General features: G+C 55.2%; 2 protein-coding genes across 2 annotated transcripts in view; both read right to left on the reverse strand.

Annotated features, from left to right (window-relative positions):
- ITGA11 (integrin subunit alpha 11) overlaps positions 1–505 on the reverse strand; it is a 51,881-nt gene extending 51,376 nt beyond the window's left edge. Inside the window, exon 1 of the mRNA XM_063346076.1 lies at positions 361–505. Within this exon, the coding sequence (XP_063202146.1) occupies positions 361–412 (52 nt within the window). The 5' untranslated portion in view covers positions 413–505. The remainder of the gene's footprint in view (positions 1–360) is intronic.
- Positions 1–21,250, reverse strand: part of CLN6 (CLN6 transmembrane ER protein) — a 157,897-nt gene that overhangs the window by 75,231 nt on the left and 61,416 nt on the right. The gene's annotated exons all lie outside the window — the stretch shown is intronic.

Genomic DNA, 21,250 nt, shown 5'->3' on the forward strand with positions numbered 1-21,250 from the left:
GGCCTGACTTTATTTTGGGAGGGCTTTTTTTTCCTTCCCCGCCATCTGGTGCTACAGTAAAGCACTAACTAATCCCGCCCCAAGTGCAGCCCAGCCGAGGAAGGGGGCCGGGAGCTCGCCGCGCTGCCCGCTCGTTCCTGGGAGCCCATCACAGATCTCCATCCCTTTCAACTCCCCTTCGCCTGCCTCGGAGGCGCCGGCCTCGCTCCCTCCCTCCTGCTCCCTGGAAGACTTTTCCGGCAGCCTTATTAACCCTGGGCTTTCTTCAGCACCTTTCCCAGATAAGCAAAAGTTATTCCCGGTTCCTTTCCTCTCGCCTGGGGAATTGGGGTGGGCGCAGGAGGGGGAGCGGGCGCTTACCGGGCAGGAGGCAGAGGGAGCAGGCGAGGAGCATCCCGCTGGGGAGGTCCATGGGAGCGCCGGCTGCCCCGCTCCCCGGCCCCGAGCATCCGCGGGAGGCAGCCAGCCAGACTGGTAGCCTCGCTCGCAGAGCCCTTTCCTTATCCCCAGCCTTTCCCGGCTCCCTGACAGAAGGCGAACATTGGGAGGGAGTGGGAGGGACGAGAGAAACTTGTAGGAGGTACAGCAGGACGGGAGAGGGGACAGCCTTCGCACGGCGGCGGCACCCTTTAGGGATCGGCTTCCCAGCGGGGCTGTGATGGCTGGGAACAACAACCCCACGGCAGAACGCTGGTCTTCTCCCTGCCACCCTGCTGGGGTCCCCTGGGGACACCCCTCCCTGATGGGGGCTTGGGGACGGAAGGTCTGCACGGTGTCACTGATGGTTGTGGGGTGCCATCTCTGGCCGTGGCTGCTGTGGTGGCAGGTCCACTCAGGTGCCACCTCTATTTGCTTGCCACCTCCCCCTGGGTGCCACTTCTATGCAAGTGCCACCTCTGCTTGGGCACTACCTCATCTCAGACGTCACCTAAGCTTGGGTGTTATGTCTGTTCAGCTGCCACCTCCAGCTGGGTACCACCACCTCTGCTCAGCTGCCACCCCTGCAGAGATGCCAGCCCCGGGGTGGTGGAGAGTGGGGCTGGTGCCCACAGCACGCAGGAGGCTGCTGCGATGCCACAGGGCACCAGCCAGTGCTGGGGCACCCGGTCACACCATTTAGCGTCCCCAGCACCTACCCAGGCACATCAGCGCTGGCATGGGCACCCAGGAGAGCCCAGCTGGGAAGCAAACAGCGAAGGAGCAGGAGGAGAACCGCTAATGAGCGCTTTCTTCCCCTCTCTCAGGGTTGTCCTTGGGCATGATGGGGTGTACACAGCTCTTGGACCAGTATCTCCAATGCTCCTGCACCAGGCAGCACTGTCATTTAGGGCCCTGTCACCTCTGGGCTGGGCTATGTAGCCCAAAACACCCAAAGCATAGCAGCATCCCCAGGGTGGGGTCTTCTTCCTCCACCCTCTTCCTCCCCAGGCTGGGGACACCCTTTGGAGGAGGTGCCCAGGAGGCAGCTCCAGCAGGAGCTCAGCTCCAATGGCGGCGACGCTTTGGGGCTGGGACGCAACCCCAAGCAGCCATGGGCCAGACCACGCAGCTCAAGCTGGGGCAGCTCCGCTGGGGAGGTAGGACACGCCACCGACTCGCTTCCCCTTTTCCAAGTGGAAAAGATAAATCCAGTCTTTGGTTTGCTTTCGGACAGTTGATGTGACCCTGGAAGTCCATCCCTACCTGCCCTCCAGCCCACGCCCTGTTTGCCAACAGGGGCATCTCCACATGTGGTTGCTGCCTGCAGCGATTGAGCTCCACGAGACCGTCCTCGCAGCCAGGAGAAAAGCAAAGCCAGAGGGGTCTGCCCGCTGCGGCCACCGCCGTGGTGCCAGCATCCTCACCTCAAAGCAGAGGAGAAAGCAAAGGTCTTGGACGGGGTTTTTGTCTCCCTTCCCAACCAGCCGAGAGCAAAGACCTTTTGAGATGGTTCGAAACACCCGTGTCTCTGCCTACTGAGTGTCTGTCAGACAGTTTGGGGTCTGCAGGAGGGACATAAGCTCCGCTGGAGACACTCTTGGATGAAACAGAGTGTCTGGGAGATCCAGTTTCTTTTCATTCTCCCCTCTTCCCTCCTGAAAATATACGTTTGGGGTCTGCAGGCAGGAGAGGACACATGTCTGGGACGGAGATCAAAGCAGCTGTAGGATCCAAAACGGCGCAGAGACACGGATGCTCTTGAGCTTGTTTGTACAGTGCTCCTTCCACCAGCAAAACGCTGCCTGACAGACATTTTCAGGTCTTAACTGCGTCTCCCAGCTGGTTTTCCCCCTGTATAACTCTGGAGGAAAAAGCAGAATTTCAGGGGACGGCAACAGCTGAAAAGAACAAAATGCATTTCTGGCTTGGTGAAGGTTAAAAAGGAGTTTTTAGGGAATAAAAGGGAATACTAAAAAGCTTGGGCAGGAAGCGCAGATGAGATTCAAGACAGAGTAAGCGGAGAGAGCACAGAGGGAGGGATCCCTGAGAAGTGGATGCTCCGAGTGGGAGTCGCAGCCTCGCTGCTCCTGCTGCCGGCCCGGGGCCGCCGATGGGGCACATGAGGGGAAATCCCTCGCTGGGAACTGAACTCTCCCATGCACTTGGAAGCCAAGCCAGTTTTTCATAAAAAAAAAAAAAAAAAAAAAAATTACAAAAGGCCTATATAACCTTGAAATTTGCATCTTGATTCAGTTTTCAAAGAGGTTGTTTGGAAGCAGAGCACTGGAACCAGCTGGCTTGAAGGGGTTTGGAGGAAAGACGGGGAAAATAATACCAGAGAGAGGATCCTGGGCCTCGTGTTCTCCCTCCCTCCCTAATAAGAGCAAGCAGGGTCTAAAGCACAATATTTCAGAAGTTAAAGAACTCTACGGAAAACCAAACAAAAGCAGCTGCCTCTTGCCTCAAACTCCCCGACCTGGAAACCAACGGAAAGCCGGATTTACAGGGATCCGCTGTTCCGCTCCAGCCAAAGGACTGGCCGTGAGAGGTTTCCCTGCAGCAAAGCAAAAGGAGAAACCCCGGGAGCCGCTTTGGGTTCCTGAGCGATGTCCATCGGACCCCTCCTGATTCATCTCTCTTTACCTGCAAGCAGCTTGCAGATCCCTGGGGGTTTCTCGTTAGTCTAAATTGGACCCGACCAGGGTCTTATTCGACTGATCTTCTGCAAAACTGGTTTGAACTATACAGCGTGGCCGCGTTGCCCTGCAGACCCCTCCTCTGCCGAGTTATCGGTCGTCCCCCCCGCCCCGGACCGAGCTTCTTTGCATGAGCAAGAAATGCCAAGAGTTCAAAGGAGAAGCGCTGTGCTGCGATAATATTGATGTAATACTTCCAAAATGTAAACAGCTGTCAGGGGAAACGATGGATGGGAAAGCAAAAAACCAAGGAAATAATACTATTTCAACCCCTTGCAAAAAGTTGTTATGAGGACATCCCATGACATCCAGCAGAAAACTCAGCAGCAGGGCTCCTTAATGTCTAAAAAGCCCAGAGAAGATAATTTTCATGTATTCATCATATGATATTAATCCTGTAAAAAGAAAAAAAAAAAAAAAGCTGGGTGCATATTAAGGGCTGCCTTCCCACTTCGTTTTTGGATCCCCCTCCAATTTCTGTGCTGTTTCATCCAGCCCGCGCAGCACTTTCCAAAAAACTCTCTGCTTGCAGCGGCGCGGAGCCAGGAGCAGCCGGGGAGACCCACACGTGCTGCCACGGGGCGAAACACAAACTCAGGCAGCTGAAGGAGTGGTTTTTTTTTTTTTTTTTTTTAATTCTTTTTTTGTCCCCCCCACCCCATCTCCCAGCTGCTGACCGCAAGGTAAGCAGCAGCGAGGGGAGCGGTTTCAGGCGTGAGCATCGCTGGGGACGCGGAGCAGCCGGCAGCGCCGCTTCCTCGCAGGGCCGACATCTCCAACAGAGATCGGTGTTGCTGCAAACAAACAGCCGGTCCCCGCGCAGGCGCTTGGAAAGGCGGTAGGAAAAGATTTGCTGTGAGCTCTGCCTGGCTCTCAGCGAGCCCTTGGGATGGTTTTCTTTGTGCTGGGTTTTGCTGTCCGGAGCAGGGGATGCTCAGAGCCAGGATGCTGCGCTTCGCAGGTTCCGCCCCCAAGAACGTCCCACCGTGCTGCAAAACCAACGCGATGAGAGTGGCATCAACCCCTCCAGGAATAAATTGGTGGGAAAAGCAAGAAACAAAATGATTGCATCCTGAAAACAGAGCAAAGCAACAGCTTTTGATGGGGAAGGATAACCTTCAGCTTCCGACCCTGAAAAAGTCTGGCTCCTGAGAAAAGTTCCTGCTCGCGGCTCAGATGCCAGAAGGTTGTGACCAAAAGAACCTCATATTTTCTCTGCGAGCCTGACAGGTTCCAAGAAAAGCATCAAGGTGCAAACTAAGGCTTGTGCACATTAGAGATCATCCGTGCTCTGCGGCCAAACACCGCTGGGCTTAAACCACCCCCTCGCTTCAACCTCGGAGCTGAACTCTGCACCCGAGTCCTGGGCAAAGTTTTTACCTTCCCGACCATCAGCTTTTTCTGCAAGTGCCAGTGCAAGTGGGAAAAAAGCAAGGAGAGAGCAGGCAGGGACGGTTTCAGCCCAGGCAGCAAGTTCATCTGGCTACAGATCTGGTCAGAGAATTACACAAGCCATTCCTGAGCTGTTCCCAAAGGGAAGATCTCGTGTCTTCCCCAAATTGAGATCCTTGGATGCGCTTCTTATAAAATCTGGATAAGGAGAATATTGCACTGACCTTGCCCTTGCAGCTTGCGTGAGGATGACCCCAAACTGCTCGGCGGAACCAGGCAAGCCTTTGTGCTTGCAAGACAAAAAACTATGAGTAACTTTAACTTCCAGCCATGCATCCACGTCCCAGCTCAAGCTCTTGCCCCGACACCTCCAGAGCCGAAAAACGAACCCTACGTGAGCTTGTGCTACCGACTCGCCAGCTGCCTGACCTTCCTCCCCGACGTTTTGAAGTCATCCCAGCAATTCACTGCAGGTTTTCCCACGTGTGGTCATTTTTTCCAAAATTCAGCCTTTCCCTGCAGCAGATGCCTCCTTGTGCCTGACCTTTGGGAGGGTGTCATGTATTGGATGCTGTTGCTTCTGGAGTTTTGGAAGAATTAAGCTAGGATACAAGGAATGTAAACAGAGGCCAGGAATGAAAACAAAATCCCTAATTCACTAATATAAACGGAGGAAGGGCTGACGGTGTCGTGCAGGCATATAATAAAACCTGCCCCGGGGTGATGGGTCTGGGATGCACCCAGTGCTCCCAGGGGTGCTTCTCCCGGAGTTTCGGGGGAAGGATGGGTGCAGGTTGGATGCTCAGGTTACACATATCCCCCAGCTCAGGAGCACCAAACGCTGCTCAGCACCTGGGTCTGGGGTCAGGATGACACCCGCAAGCAGCTCTGGCCTGGCAGGAAGGGAAAAGGGAAAATGAAGCCGCACCACCAGCGGCTCGACGTGCTCAGACCCCTGGGTGGGCATAGTCAGGTGGAAGCAGATTTGTCACCCTTGGGTGACGGGGAGCAGCTCAGAGCCATCTGCCGAGGGCGAGCGCGGGCCAGCAGAGCACGTGGTGCCGTCATGCCTGGCCGTCACACAGCCCCGCTGAGCTCAGGGCTCTGGAGACTCGGTTGTCCAAAACAAAAGCTGATGTAAACAGAAAGCCGGCCTCTGCTGGAGATCATCAGCTTTGTGCGAACCCAGGACACGTTACATCTTTACAGAGCACAAAGCAAGGAAGGTGAGAGCCCCCCCTGCCCTGCCATCACAGCACCCGGCGGCAGCGATCTGGAGGTGTCCCGCTTTGGGATGCTTCAGGGGTATTTCTGTGCCTCTGGTTCTCCCGAACCCCAAGGACAAGAGCAATGTCCCAGCTGGGATCACCCTGAGCACGGCCTGCTCCGGGGGAGCGGAGGGAGACCTGAGCCTGGGAAAGGAGGGAAGATGTTGAGCCAGGACCCAGGGCACCCACAGGGGTGTTGCCTATGGGAGCAGGAAAATCCTGAGTTATGCTAAAAGATCGATATTCAACACCTTCCTCCTTGCCAGCGAAGTTTGGGGTTCCTGCTCTCAGCGTCCCGCGGCAGCTGCAGGGCCCTTCCACCTGCGGTCGCCCTCCCCGGTGGGACAGACCCCCAGCCACCCCGTTGTCTGGAGGAAGGAGGCAGCCATGAGCGACACCCAGCTCCAGAAGCAACATCAGGGGATAAAATACACACCGACCCAGGAGAAACCCGTCCAGCAAAGCAGTGCCGCAGAGATCCATTGGATTTTTTTTTTTTTTTTAAAGAGGAAAGTAATTTAACCTCTGTAAAGCAGAGACTTGGCACCCCCGCCGTGTTTGGAAGAACTTTGGCCCTTAGCTCCCAGCACTCAATTAGCGTAAGCTGTATTTATTAGCCCTCGCCAAAACGCTTCTCTCCTCTCCTTCCATGCCACCAAGCTCCTGCTGGGGCCAAACGCTTTTGTAGCGGGACCAGGGCTCATCAGGGCTCAGGGGCGCTGGGCTGAGGGAGGCAGCAAAGCCCTGGCCAACAACATTTTTTTGAAAATATAGACAAAAATCCAATAGCTGAGGCGTTCCTTGTCGGGTGTTTCTTAATGTCTTGGCAATCGCCGCCCAGCTATAAACATCCACCTCCAAACAGATGACTTTACGCTTTGACAGCCGCTTTCTGAAGTGTGCTAAAACCCCTCTGAAAGGGTCGCCGGAGCCCCAGGATCCGATGGAGATGGCAGGGAGCTGGGAGAGCCGCAGCCTGCCCGGGGGAGGGGGGGGGTGTGAGGAAGCAGCTGTGGGGATGGGGTCCCCCATATATTTAAGGTCACCCCTCTCCCAGCTGGACGCCAGGTCTGAGGTTCCCCAGGTGCCTGGCGCTGCCGGAGTGACTTCATGATTCAAGCAGCTTTCCCAATGCCCTATTTCCAGACTGCTAACCGTAAAAGAAGTGTTTGCTACCGAGGAATTTCTTTGTTTACTTAGATAGCGTTATTTTTTTTCTATTTATTTAGCCTCTCCCTGTTTATTTCTGACTTTGAATGAACAAACATCCATTCTGCCTGGACAATGAATTATTGGGATGAATCCCCTGGGGCAGAGCTCCTGCTGAGTAACTGTGGTCCGAATTCCCCGCCTGACCCGTGGCGTACGCTGTCTAGACGAGTTCCCAGGTACCCCAGCTTGGATCCTGCTCACATCTCTTCCATACATACACAAAAAAAAGTCATATTTGGGGTTTTTTTCCCTTCCCTATAAGGAAGGGTCGAGTGTCCAGGGTTGGCTGGACCCCTGTGCATCTCCAGCGCATCACCCCAGAGCGGTCCTGGGAAAGCCCTCGCATCCCAAGCACTTTACCCCCTCCCAAACTAAAGGAGGAAATTAAATACCTCCCTGATCAAAACAGATTCTTTTCCCTTGGAAATTTACCATTGCAGAATTAAAAACCCTCTTAAGTAACTATTCCGAACTAACTATTATGAATATTATCTTATCTCCTGCCCCACAGCGGAGCTATTCACAGCTGCCGGTTTCTGCTCCCTCCATTTGCCCATCTGCAGCAATTCTTCCCTGTCTGGAGGCAGTTGCTGTGCAGCAGGAATTCTGTTTGGGTTTTTTTTTTTTTTCTTTTTTCCAGTTTAATTCTACTGAAGCGACACATGCAGCTAAGCCCTAAATACAAATGGTAAAGCCATTAAAACCTTGGTTTGTCAGAGAAGATGCCAAACTGGCTGCGTGCAGTTGGCAGTCCATAAAAATCACAACATCAGAGGAAAGCTTGATTAATACACTGCTGAACCTCCTGGAGGGGAAAATATGCAACGGTAAAAGTAACTCTGGGCACAAAATTATTTGCAAAGGAGGAAGGGAAAAAAAAAAAAAAAAGGAAAAAAAAAAAAGCTTTTCAAACCTGCTTTGCTCTGTGCTGTGTGGAAAAGCGGGGGGACAGCCAGGAGAAGGGTCCGGCCTCCATCGTCTGCGCTGCCTCCATCTCCCATGCTCGAGCCCCCCAGGCTCCCCCGGGGACTGAACAGGGGGTATCACTTGCACAGGTTCATGCTTCACTGGCCCTACCCCGGGGGTGGAAGTTGTGTTAATGCAGAGAGGGTGGGAGAAAGAAAATAGCTGATGGACTCCAGGTGGGGACGGTGCCCCGGCAGCATCACCCAGCCCGCCCCGGCAGAGCTCCCTGGATTTGCTCAATGTGCTCGAGGGCAGCTTGAGGAAAGGGACGTGAATTTTTACAGCGAACAAAATGCATTTGGGGGGGGAGGTTTATTTTATTATTATTATTATTATTAATTCCTTAAAGGAAAGCAATGTAATAGCCTCTTTCAGCACAAGCTTTGAAGGGGTTCAAAAATTTCAGAAGAGGGAAATACAAGTTTGACCTGAAACCTGGTTAAGGCTCGAGGTGGTCGCAGCACGAGTCCCCCCAGTTCCTCCCTGCTGCTCACCTCCTCGCCAGCTTCAAACCTGCCCTCCAGACCAGCAGCGTAAAAAGGGTGAGCCCTGCCCTCACCTCGCTTGAATTGGGAATTCTTGCTCCCTCTGGATGCAGGTTAGGAATTGAATATTTTTGGTTATTTCTCCAGAACTGTCCACTGTGGAAAAAAAGCACGTTACCCGCTCCAAGACACAATTGGGTTACTATAACAAACCTTCATACTTTTGCAAAACACTTCCTCCAAGCAGCTCAAATGCCTTTCCAAACCAGAAACGCCATCAGGCAGAAAGATCGGATCCCAGCTCCCCATTCACCTGAGTCCAAGGGCACCCGGTGCTGGCATTTTCTAGACAACCCTCTCTAAAAAAGGAAAGGATGAGCCATTTTTAGACTCTGGAGGCAGATTTAACACATTCCAGGTGCCTGGAGAGCGCTCTGCTTTGCTGTCCATGCCCTGGTAAGGCCATTACTGGCCCAGTGCTCCTGCGGAGGATGAGCGCTGTGGTCCCCAGCCTTGCCGACACCGATGCCAGGCAGGCAGGAGACAGCCAGTTCCCCGTGCCGAGGTGTCGGCCCGGGTTATTGCCTCTGCCATAGCGTTTGCAGATCTCTGCCGCCCTGTGATCCATCACCTGCATTAACTGAAGCATCCGCTGATGGAGGGTTTGCTCCCAGCTGTGGAGCAAGGATGCTCTCACGAGAGCATCCCAGTGTACTTCGTGTGCCCGGCAAGTGCCCTCCTAAAAGGCGAATTGCTCGCCTCTTCCCTCCCCACCACTAGTGTTACAGAGCAGATACCTTCGCACGTGGTCCTTTAGGGCTTTGGAAGCCTCCCCTCTTTGCTTTCCATCTGTGAATCTGCTTGCAAGCGGCTTCACGCTCCTTCTGTTTGTCAGAAGGTCAAAAGCTTGAGTTTCTAGCACGAGGGTGCGAGTCTTCAGCCACGTTTAGTGGCCCTTTGGTCGTTGTCTCTGAAGCCAATGGACTTTGCTGGGAACAGCGTTGAGCCTCCGATTTCCAAAATGCTCTCCTGCACAATGCGACCTGTGCCCGTGCATTGAGAATGCAGCAATGGGCTTGAATCAAAAGAGAGGAGGCTCCCTGCCTGCAGCTCCCGTGAGAGCAGAGGGGATGCACGTTGACCTTGGACATGACAGCCTGGCCATGGCCGAGCCGTGCACGGCGGCACCTAGTTGGGTATTGGGGACAGCAGAGACGCGGCCCACGAGCAAGGCAGAAAAAACCCATCACCCTCAAGGCAGTCTCTCTCAACCTGCACTGCTTTGGATTCGATACCGGAGTTTCGTGCAACGTTTCCCGCTTCTGCCAAAGAAGAACTTGAAAGTTGGATTTTTAAGCAAAGAGCAGCCAAAAGAAGGTGTTTGCTTTGTTAATGAAATCAGAGGTTTTGCTCCAAAGCTGAATGCCAGCACATTCTCAGATTATTTTTTTTTCTGGAGGGGGAAGAAAAAGAAAAAAAAAAAAAAAAAAAAAAGAGTTGAAGACACTCTAAAGAAATCCAGTTCTTCCTAGAGAATGCTGACCCTACTTTTCGCCGTCCCCTGGCTGCCTGTGCTGGCCCGAGCAGCGGCAGCTCTGCCATGCAGCATGGGCTGCAGAGCAGGAGACGCCAGCCCAAGGCATCCAGCTAAAGCAACCAGGGAAAATGGAAAAAAAAAAAAAAAGGAAGACGTGAAAGCGTTTAACGCCGCAGCCGTCAGGCTGGCTTTCAGCAAGACACAGTCTCAATGTCTAAACGAATGCCTCGTGAGAAATATTTCAGGCTAAGGAACTTACTACCTCAACGGGCAGGTGGTTTCTCTTCCTCCCTCCAGCCCATAAAACCAGCCCAGAGACAAGATTGCTCCAAAACCACATCAGCATCGGAGCTGCTCGCTCCTGCTTCGCTCTGGGAATTCACTGAAGGTTTAACTCCACTACTTGCTGAAAACCATCTAACAGCATTGCTGAGTTTGGGGTTTTTTTTTGTTGGTTTTTTTTTTGTTTGTTTGTTTTTTGTTTGTTTGGTTGGTTTTTTGTTTTTTTTCCCCCTTGTCCTTTGCTTGGATTTTGGCTCCCTCCATGGCTTTTGCCATGAAGTGGGATGGAGGAAGAGTCACCCCTTTGCTGCGGGGAAGAAATCCCCCAGCCACAGGGGTCTGGACTCATGTTCCCCCCACGCCCTCCCCCCCCCTTTTTTTTTTTTTTTTTGCCTAATTCAAGCTCCCAAATTAGTCTCCTCTGTCTCTTCCCACATGTTATTTTAGCATTCTTATTAGTTTCCAAGTTGCATTATTATTAGTTTCCAAGCTGCGGCATGCGCAGAAGCCCTGCCTGCAATGGCTAGTGTGGCTTGCAGGGCCCCCGCTGCCCGTTTTGGGGGTGACAGCCCCAGGACCGTCCCCAGCCGGCGCTCCCGGGGCAGGGCAGGAGCGGTGCCAGGTGGGGGGTGGCAAAGCAACTGGATTTCAGCAAGCGGAGATGAGTCAGTGTCGCAGAAATGCCAGCTCACGGGGAAAGGCGCAGCATCAGCAAGAAACCTGCCCTGGCTTGTAACAGGAAAAAGATGTTTCTCAGCCCAAACCAGCCCAGGGCCTGGGACAGATTAGGAACAGAGAAAACTCCTTGCCAGCGCACGCCAGGGACGTGCCAGCGGCTGCAGCGGGCTGGCACCCACTCGGGAGGGCAGAGCAGGGATTATTTAATCCCCAGGGCTGCCCACCTTCCTGGCAACTGCTTTAAATCAAACTCCGGCATCTCCTCTGGCAGACGGTGCTGCGTGTCACCCTCAACCTCTCCCTGCAGCCGGGACCTCCCGAAGTGGCTGGGTCCTGCTGCTGCTGGTCCTGCGCCAGCCTGTCCCACAGCTGGGGACACCCCCGACCAGCCCCCAGGGATGCTGCGGGGGAGCCTGGTCTCAGAGCAGCCTGGGCAGGCAGCGCAGGCACCCGTGATGCTCTTCATCGCTGATAAAATCCTATCTTAAAGAGATTCATGCATCAGAATGCAATGAAAGTAAAGAAAACAGGCCGTATACTTTGCATTTTCCGAGTTGCAACAAATGCAAAAGTATTCCATTCACAAAAGATGTTTATACTGAATGCAGTGCTGTAATAAAGGTGAGCGCCATCGCAAACCAAATAAATCTATCAGGAAGCAGGTTTTAAGATCTTTCTTTCGGTGAACAAGTAGATTTTCCTACGCCATCTGCATACCATATTTGCGATGGGGTCAAGTGTCACGTACAAAGGCACCTCTTCCGATGTCAGGATGCTGTTGGGATGGAGTAAAGCCCGGTGTCTGGCACAGCCGAGTGCCACACACCGCTCGTCCCACGTGGGTTGACATCGGTGTCTAGTATGAAAAGTGACTCGGGTTGCAGAGCAAAAAGGGCCTTATATGATTTCACAGCAGCTTCAGCAAATCTCATTTTCCAGAGCCCTCAGACCCCAAGGCATCAGTGCCCACAGCCACCTCTGTCAGCGCTCCCGCTGCAAGGTGACGCCGACGGCTTATGGCACATCCCAACTTTCTCTCCCTTCTCTTTCAGCTCCTTGTTAGTAAAAAGCTGCATTTTTAAAAATTTTTTTTTTTTTAAGCTCTCAACGTCTTTTGGTGGTTACAGCTTTTAAAAAAAGCTTGAAGTCATCTTACAAACCTAGAGTTTTAATTCTTTCCATGCCATTTGCTTTGAAAACCAGCCTTTTCCGGCGGGATGGGCTGACGCATACATGTTGGGGGGTGGTGGTGGGGGGTGTCTGTGGGAGAGACCCCCAGCTCAGATGCCAAGCCCAGCTGAACATGAGAATTCTCAAGTCTCCCCCTTTTAATTGAGCATGTAATAGGGAGAGACAACTTTCATCGCCCTGCAAGCGCTACCCGTATGAAAGCAGACGTTCTCCTTTCTCCCGCTCCTCCGCAGCTGCCGCTGGCGTTGCGGCACATCTCCTCTGCTCCCCCCTGCCCCCCAGCCGGCAGAAGCGCTCCCACTCCTGCCTCGAGGAGGCTATATTTAGCACTTTAGGGGAAAAAAAAATTAAAAAAATACAATTTTGCCAACTGTAACTAGAAGAATATGTCATTTTGCAGACGTTTTCCTCCAGGCCAGACTGCTGGGAAAACATGTGTTTCATTAGATGCAGTAAGTCATGCAGGTGGTCAGGGCAAGGGAAGCCAGCCCCGAAGCAAACGGACTTGTTTATTGTTTGGGGAAAGGGAGGGAAAAAAAAAAAGCCTCAAATGATGTCATGAAACCTCCGGACACCCAGACTCTAGAAGCAAGGAGGGACTTGCCAAATCCTTTAAAGGTGCTTTTTCCCTGGAAACTGCAGGGAGTCGGGACACCCACGTACAAGCATAGCCCGAATTTATAAATCACTGCTTACGTGGGTCACCGGGGGCCCTGAGGGAGCGGATCCTCATAGATCGGCTCTGTATTAGAAGGGCAACAAGGCTGGTTCCTGCGCCAAAGGCTGAGCAGCCTTCACCCCAATCCCACCCCCATCCCCATGGTGGAGGGAGCCAAGGCAGCGCCCAGCCCTTGGTGTGGTCCCGTGACCCCCGTGGAGCGGGCTGGGGAGGGTTACAGCCAGGGACCCTTCCTCCAGCAGCCGCCTTCCACCGGGACCAGTCGGGTCCCACCAGCTCCAAGGTCTCAGCGAGACCTCGGGGACGGAGGGTGCCCGAGGTCTCACTGTGCTGCAGCGATGTTTCGCCCCGCTCCGCGGCGACCCCGGCACGGGGCAGCCCAGCAGCACCCGCACCATGCTCCAACAGCGCGACCCGCATCCGTCACATGCTGCTGATGCCCAAGCAGCCCAGATCCCAACTCAGTCTGGATCTCTCCAGTCCAGAAACGCTGCTATAACCATCACCATAGGACCTCTCGACTGTAAAATTAATACTTCACCTTTTTCTTTCCATACTATCCTATCACGCAAGAGAAAAAATTTATGTAGCCAAGTCTCTATTACTCTTAAGTATGATGTATTGTTAATACATTTATGGAAGCAAAGCCATTCCTTTCGTTTAGTGTTATAGCCCATGTTATGCTACCTACTCACACCTGAAAACCATTTAGGGGAGCTCTAAATTATTGTCCTGCTGCTGTGCTTGCCCAGGTCTGTTAGAAAAATCAAACCAGAGCAGGCAGATTGGTTTCTCCTCTGCAACACTTGGCCGCCTGTCCCAGGCCGCTGTTTCAGCTGTGGGGATTTATAGGAGAGGAATCTTTTACAGTGTTTTTTCACTTCACACACATGCACACAGCCCCTTTTCATCACCTTCCGAAGCGTTAAATGGGCCTGGACCAAACGTGAATGCCTTTGATCCAGCCCTATGGTTAACCAAGCTGTTCTGCAGCCAGATCCCCCCCCATCTGCCACCAGGCTGGGCAGAGGAAATATAAAGCAGGGCTAGAACACCCCAAAAAGAGATTTTACAGATATTTCTGCCATTTGGGGGGCTGCTCTGGACTCCCCAACACCACAAGAGAACCAGCTGTAGCCTGGCAGCGGTGTTTTCTCATGCTTGGGGTGGTTTTGTTTCCCTTGTAGAGCTCTCCTGGGTCAGGGCCAGGGGAACGATGTGCGAAGGTGGCAGCAGCCAGCGCTTCAGAGAACCAGCCTTTTCCTGACCTCCTTGCAAAGGATGGCACAGGACTGGAATTAAAAAGCCTGTTTTTCACCCCAAGAGCTGTCTGTGCAGGGAAGGCAGGCTGCATCCTGCACCTCCTTCCCATTCGTTGCACCGCTGGAGAGGACGGAGCGGTTTCAGATTGAGGATTCACATCCCCATGCCAGGGCCCTCTAACGAGCTCCCCAAGACACACAGCCCCCTCGGCAGCCACAAGGGCAACAACCCAGTTATCACCACAACTGGTCCCAAAGCACTTAGGGAGCCCCCAGATCCCCAAATTCCCGTATTTTGTCATTTCAGCTCCCTCCGCTCTCTTCCTCCTACACGTGTGCGCGTTCACAGATGGACACAAACAATATTGCTATTAAGACTCCCAAGTTTATTCACAGAAAAGCATGTAATGCACAAAAAATGAGCGTGCTGGCTCCCCTGCTGCCTGCAGGCAGCTCTCCCCTGCCTGCTCCTCCGTGGGGGGATGGCGCCGGCTCGCTCTCGCTCACAGGAAGGGAAATCGTGGGAAGACACCCCGTACCAGCAGCTGGGCCGTAGCGCGCACCCTCCTCCCACCCCAAAGCCCTCCGGAGATGATCCCAGCCAAAAGGAAGGGGGGTGTCCCACCTCCCGGGGGCTGCTCAGTGTCCCCAGCCCCGCATGATGCCCCATGGTGGGGCAGGCTCACGGGCTCAGCATGGCACAGCCCTACCGGAGCGCCATGCTCTGCCCTGTGGTCACGGGCACCTCAAGGGACAAATGCCAGCAAGGGTGGCATCGGGTTTTTGCCTCACAGGTAGCATTTGAGCCAGGAAAACAGAGGTATATGCTAATTCAGAGTGAGCCAAGAATAGAGACTAAGGCATTTCTCTCTGCAGAGAGTTTTCTTATTCGAGAGGTGAAACGGGTATTTCCAGCAAGCAGCTCAGACGCTTCATCAGAGCCGGGTCAAGAGCTCCCGTTCCCCCTGCAAGGAGCCAGAGAGGAGCCTGCGGAGCCTGGGGACACACTCAGGGCTCATCTCACTGGCACAGGGACACACTTGCATGGGACACAGAGGAGCAAGCCCACAGTCCCGTAACTTTGTGCCTGCACAAGCAGCCTCCTCCAGAGCGAGAGCTAACAGCTCAGCCCAGCCTTCTCCAACGCCACTTAGAGCGGCAAGACCACAAAGCACTGCTCCAAGGAGAAGCCACCTCTGCAGAACCCCTGGGCAGACCCAACACCAGGGCCAAGCTGCACCTCCAGGGCCCCAACAGCAAAGTGCTCAGAGCCGCCTGGCACCCGTGGGTGCTGCAGCACCCAGTAGGGTCCAGCAGGCTTTGCTCAAGGTACAGCTGAGCTTTGCTAACAGCCACAGACCAACCAGGACAAATCCCAGGGTCACCTCCCCTGCCCAAGCAGCTGCAGACCCCAGTGCTCACCCCCAGCACTCGGAGGCTGCCTGCACAGGGCCGCTCACTCGCTGTCACAGCCGCTGGGGTCACCTCTTCACGTGCACATGGCAGCACATCCCACCAACGGGACAAGCCTCACAGGAGCAGGCAGCGGCTCACCATGCACCATCCACAGCCAGGCAAAGGGGCGCTGCCTCCCAACACCCTTCACACATGGATCCAGCCTGGGAAGACGCTGCTCTGGGTGCAAATCTGGGCAGAAAGACCTTAGTGTCTCTCCAGGACAGGCTCCTGCACCAGGGAAGCTGCAGGACACCACAGCTCCCTACACCACCAATGAAATACTGCCCTTGGTCCAGCTCCAACCCTTTTAAGCAAAGGCTGCTAATTAGCACTTGCAGCCTAATAAGCTCATTTGCCTTTGAACTCACAGCTGACAGCACACTCCTGCTAACAGCCCCAGAACGGAGCACCAAGGTGCTGGGGCGCTCCCTCAGCAGCCCTGGGGACAGGGACACGGGGGACAGAGGGAGGCAAAGCAGCCCTGGGTGGCAGAGGGGAGGACCCTGTCTGCTGCGTCCCCCGGGAGAGGGCAGGACTTGGGGCCTGGGATCAGACCCAGCTGGCTCCAGCCCAGCCAGAGCTGAGCACGGGGATGGCCAGAGCTCGTGACATGCACTGCGCTTCGGCAAAGCCCACCAAAACCTCCCTGTCTGAGCTCTCCGACGGGCTCTCCCCACCCAGCGACCACAGCAGAAGGCGATGAAAATAAGCAGGGAAGGAGAATCGGAGACAAAACTTGTAGGAAGCGTCAGCAGAGAGAGATTTTTGCAGCACTGTTTGGCCGAGAGGTCCGCTGCGCAGGGCCGTGCTTCCAGCGTGAGTCACCCCGCGGAAGAGGGCCCTCCATCGCCAGCCCCAAGCCCATGTTTCCAACAGGACCCTGCTGACACTTGCCCAGAAATAAGCCCAGGGCTGCATGAAATGTGTGGAGCACGTGTGGGTGGGTCGGGAGCGCTGCTGGCACCACAGAAGGGTCAAACAGCCTCTTAAAAACTGCCAGGAGAGGCCAGAGCTGGTGCACTGTCTCCATGTGTTACACACGGAGTGTCACCTTCCCTTGCGCCCTGGCTGGGCTGGGGGGCTGCAGGCAGTAGGGCCAAAACTTGCCCCTCCTGGGCAGAAAAAGCCTGCGTTTAAATAAGCATTTAGAGAATAAACATAGGCTGCTAGCAATGATGCTCCGAAATTTTTATTTTTTGGGGTGTGAAATGTTGCCCGGCCAAGGCGCCTGCAGCACTGCAGAAACCCTGCGCCTGAGTCAGTGCTTGGAAGGCAGCAGCTTCCCTGCTCTGCCCAGGTAAACTGAGGCACGGGAAGGTGCAGACGACTGAGCGCCCCGGTGGCCTCCATCGCTGCGAGTCTCTGGGTCAGCGATAACCGCCTGTAAAATACAGCTGGGCTCTGGCAGAGCTGGTGAAGCTGCTGCTGGCCCAGCTCCTTGGCGATGCTTTGTGTCTTTCCCAGGCGGTGCTTTAGTTTGCTGTTATTTATTTTGCTCCAAAATATTTGTAAAAAGCTCTGGGTATGTAAATGGCTTTACAGCCAGCGTGCCAGGCACACGGCTCTGGTTGGCATCACGGTGCATCGCTGCCGGGGCCCTGTCTGGCGTGTGCTGTGCATCGTGTGCTGTCCTGTCCCATCCGATGCTGTCACTGCCCTGTGCCCGTGCCGGCACGCTGCCAGGGTCCCCGTCCCCTGCCGGGGCTGAGCCCCCCATTCAATTAACACACGCACAGTTAGCCTTGATGCTGCAAGGCTAAAATAAGGGGTGATGGGGGAGAGCGCTATGCATTTTGCTAAACACGTATAATTATTTCACGGCTTTGGTGGAAACTGTGGTGGCTCCGCGCACCTTCTCTCACCCCTGCTCCTGCACGGAGTCGTGCTGTTGCCTTTGGCACCGCAGTTGACACACACACACACCCCCCCACACCCACACCCACAACCACACACCCCCCCCGACAGCATGGGTGCCCATGGCGGCTGGCACGGGTGGGATTTGGGCTGCTCTGGGGCAGCTGGTCGGGATGGGGGTAAGGCGAGGAGACCCCCGGGAGGGGGGGCAGCGGGTGCCGGGCTGTGCGGGGTGGCTTTTGCGAAGCCCCCGGGGCAGCGCGGGGCGGGGCTGGGGGGCTGCGCATCCCCCCCGCGGGGCCGGTGCGGGATGCGGCCGCCCGGCGCTAGAGGGCAAACGCGGCCGCCGGTGCGGCGGGCTCGGCCCCGGGATGATGCGGTACGCTCCGGGCTCAGCGTCCCCCCCCACCCCCCCCACCAAAAAAAAAAAAAAAAATGCTGGGGTGAATCCTGGTTTCAGCCCTGCAAAATGCTGCAGTTCACCCTCGCTCCGCTTCCCCAAAATGCTGGCTTGCGTCCTGGCACCGGCCCCCCCGCCAGAATGCGGGGGTGCATCCTGGGCTGTCTCCCCAAAAATGCCGGGGTGCATCCTGGCCTCAGTGACCCCAAACGCTGCAGAGCATCCTCGGTTCAGCCTCCCCCCCCACTCCAAATTGCTGTGGTGCACCCTGGCTCAGCTCCCCCAAAATGCTGCGGTGCACTCTGGGCTCAGCCCCCCAAAATGCTGGGCTGCATCATGGTTTCAGACCCGCAAAATGCTGCAGTGAGCTCTGGGATCAGTGCTCCCAAATGCCTCAGTGCACCCTGGGCTCAGCGCCCCCCCCCCCGCCCCCCCCCAAATTCTGGTGTGAATCCTGGTTTCAGCCCCGCAAAATGCTGCAGTTCACCCTGGCATCAGTCCCCCAGAAATGCTGGGGTGAGCTCTGGGATCAGCCCCCCCAAATACTGCAGTGCACTCTGGGCTCAGCCGCCCCCAAATGCTGGGGTGAATCCTGGTTTCAGCCCCACAAAAAGCTGCAGCTCACCCTCACTCAGCTTCCCCAAAATGCTGGGGTGCATCCTGGGCTCAATCTCCTAAAATGCTGCAGTGAGCTCTGGGATCAGCACCTCAAAATGCTGGGGTGCATCCTGGGATCAGCCCCCCCCAAAAATGCTGCAGAGCGCCTTAGGCTTAGCCCCCCCAAAATGCTGCAGTATGCTCTGGACTCAGCCCCCCAAAATTCTGGGGTGAATCCTGGTTTCAGCCCTGCAAAATGCTGCAGTTCACCCTGCCTCAGCTCCCGCAAAATGCCGGGGTGCATCTCTGGGTTAGCCCCCCAAAACGCTGCAGTGCCCCTGGCTCAGCCCCCCTCCCCCCCCCAAAAAAAAGGCTGTGGTGCCCCAGCTTCAGCCCCCTAGAAATGCTGCAGTGCCCCTGGCTCAGACCCCAAAAATGCATTGCTGTGCCCAGGCTCAGCACCAAAAATGAAGGGCTGTAGGAAGACAACACACAAAAGCCGCTTGGAGACGTGCTTGAGTCGGGGCTCATTTCTCAGCACTTCCCTTCTCCAGCTCATCCTGGCAAACACGGGTGGGAATTGCAGCTGGGGGCAGGGGGGTGCAGAGGTTGGGGGTACCGGGGGGAGCGAGGGGGCTTTGGTGGGCTCCCATCATCTGCCTCTTCACCGGCCCCTTTCCCCAGCACTGTGTGGGGTATTCCAGCTGGGGAGCGGATCCCATTTCAGGTGATGTGATCATCATGGGGATCCTTGGCAGGATGACCTCGGGAGACAGCGGGATCGAATGAGGGGACCCGGTCGCTCTGCCCACCCCGACGGTGTCAACTTCTCCCCCACTGCCCCTGAGCCCAGGGAGACCTGGGGGTGCTCACGCTGCAAGGGGAAAAAGAGCAAGTGGGCCAGGCGTTTAAGGTTTCCCTTTAAAATGCATGTTGGAGGCAACTGTCAAACACATTCACCAAACAACAGACACGAGCTATGGAAAACCCTTCTTAAATTGCCTGGGCTGGCTTCCCATAGCCCAGGACTCTTGCCAGGATGCTCTGCCTAAAATGGAGTCCCGTTTCCATGCCCTCCGTGCGGCAAGGAGAGCTCCCAAGTCCGACCACTTTCCCATCTGCCACTGTATCCTCCGGGTTTCCAAATTCAATGTACCTGGCAGGAGATGCGGCTCAGCGCAGCCTTAAATCTGGTCTCCATTTAAAGAGAAATGGAGACAAATCCGAGACATTCGCCTGTCTGAGCAGCAGAGGTTCAGCCAGGAAAACCCAGACTGATGCGGCTTAGAAAAGGAGCTCCCCGTACGCTCCCAGGGGCTCAGCTTGGATCTCCACCCAGGGCCCGTGCCCTGCACCCCCCCGCCGTTCCCGCGGCTCTTCCCCATGTCCACCCAGCACCTCTCTCTACAGGAGGCAACACCCTGGGAACCTCTTGAGATGCACCCACAGCCCATGGGACCCGTGGTACCCAAGCGCTGCTGGGCTGGGAGCGTTCCCTGAAGGAATTGGCTGAGGGACCTCAGGTTTTAACCTGATATTGTCCCTCTGGTCTCTCGTGCTTCAGCCATTGGTGCCAGAAGCAGAGAGGAGCTTTGCAAGAGAAACGCAGGGGGTTACCATAACACACAGCCCGTGGTGGGAGCCACAGCTCAGGTGGGAGCTGGAGGGCGGGGGGGAGCATGGTGGGAGCACGTTGGCTTTGGCAGACGGTGACGGAGCCAGAGCCAGCTGTGCAAAGAGGTCAGGCTGGGGGAAAAGCTGGTTTCCACAGGATTTCTGTAATTGCCTTGGGTTTTCCCACTCACTGCTCATTTAAATCTCTCCTGCCTGGGTTTAGGGTCAGAGCTGCCTCTGGGACCCTGCAGGTTTGTCTATGTCTGGCAGAGAGCGGTGGAAGAGCCCCAGGAGACCCTGGCTTCTCTTCTGCACCATCTGATGCTCAGCCCTCTGTTTTTTCACCAAGAAACTCTATATGGGCAGAAAGTAAGAAAGCTGGGAAGTATTTTCGGAAAGGAGGGCTAGGTCCTGGTTTGCACGAGGCACAGGACAGGCCTTTTACCAAAAATCTAGCCAGGGAGCGGAGCTGACAGCAAACTGAGAAGCCAAAAACTCGTCTCACAGTGCTGCTTCCGATCCGTGCCAATCCTTCAGTGCCTGCCAGCGCAAATCCACGTGCTCCTGCGGAGCCCAGCCGTGCCGGCCAGAGACCAGGAGCACCAGGAGCATCTCTGTAAAAAGGAGAAGAGGGAGAAGGACATTGCTGTGTCTCACGAAGAGGATGGAGGCTTCACATCCCCTTTGGGCAGCAGCATTTCACCCTCGCTCGGGAGCCAGCAGCCGTTCGCAGGCACATGAATGAGCCGTCTGATTTCAGAGCTCCTTGTGGCACGCGTTGGGTTAGGGAGGCTGAGACAGAAAAGAGTCTTAGCAAGAGGGTGAGACCCTTTCAAAGGGTCAGAAAATGTCCCCAGCGCGGGGCCCAGGTGGGCAGCTCAAGGGGAAGCCAACGTCTCCATGGCCAGAGCTGTGGACGCGGGGAGCGATGCTGCACGGGAGGAGCTGCAAAATCTGTCCTTGAGCTGCGCGTCCAAGAGGCCACTGGAAATACCCTTGCTGGGACACGAGCCACCAAACCCACAACGTGCCCAGCCCATCAAAAGGTAGCAAACGCTTTCAAAGGGCTTCTTTTTAAAGATAATTTTGAAGTCTCTTGCGCCCCCAGCCCAAGCCCCTGGTTTAGCAGCGAGAGCCCCTCCGCCTCCTGAAAAGCCCTGGAAAAACTCGCTGACCTCAGGGTTTTCCACCCCAGTTAGCCCAGAGCCAGCTGTTACTGGTGTGCTGAGATGCAGGGGAAGGAATGCCCCAAACCACAC

This window comes from Chroicocephalus ridibundus, chromosome 9, assembly GCF_963924245.1.
Source record: "Chroicocephalus ridibundus chromosome 9, bChrRid1.1, whole genome shotgun sequence".
Taxonomy (NCBI): Eukaryota; Metazoa; Chordata; class Aves; order Charadriiformes; family Laridae; genus Chroicocephalus; species Chroicocephalus ridibundus.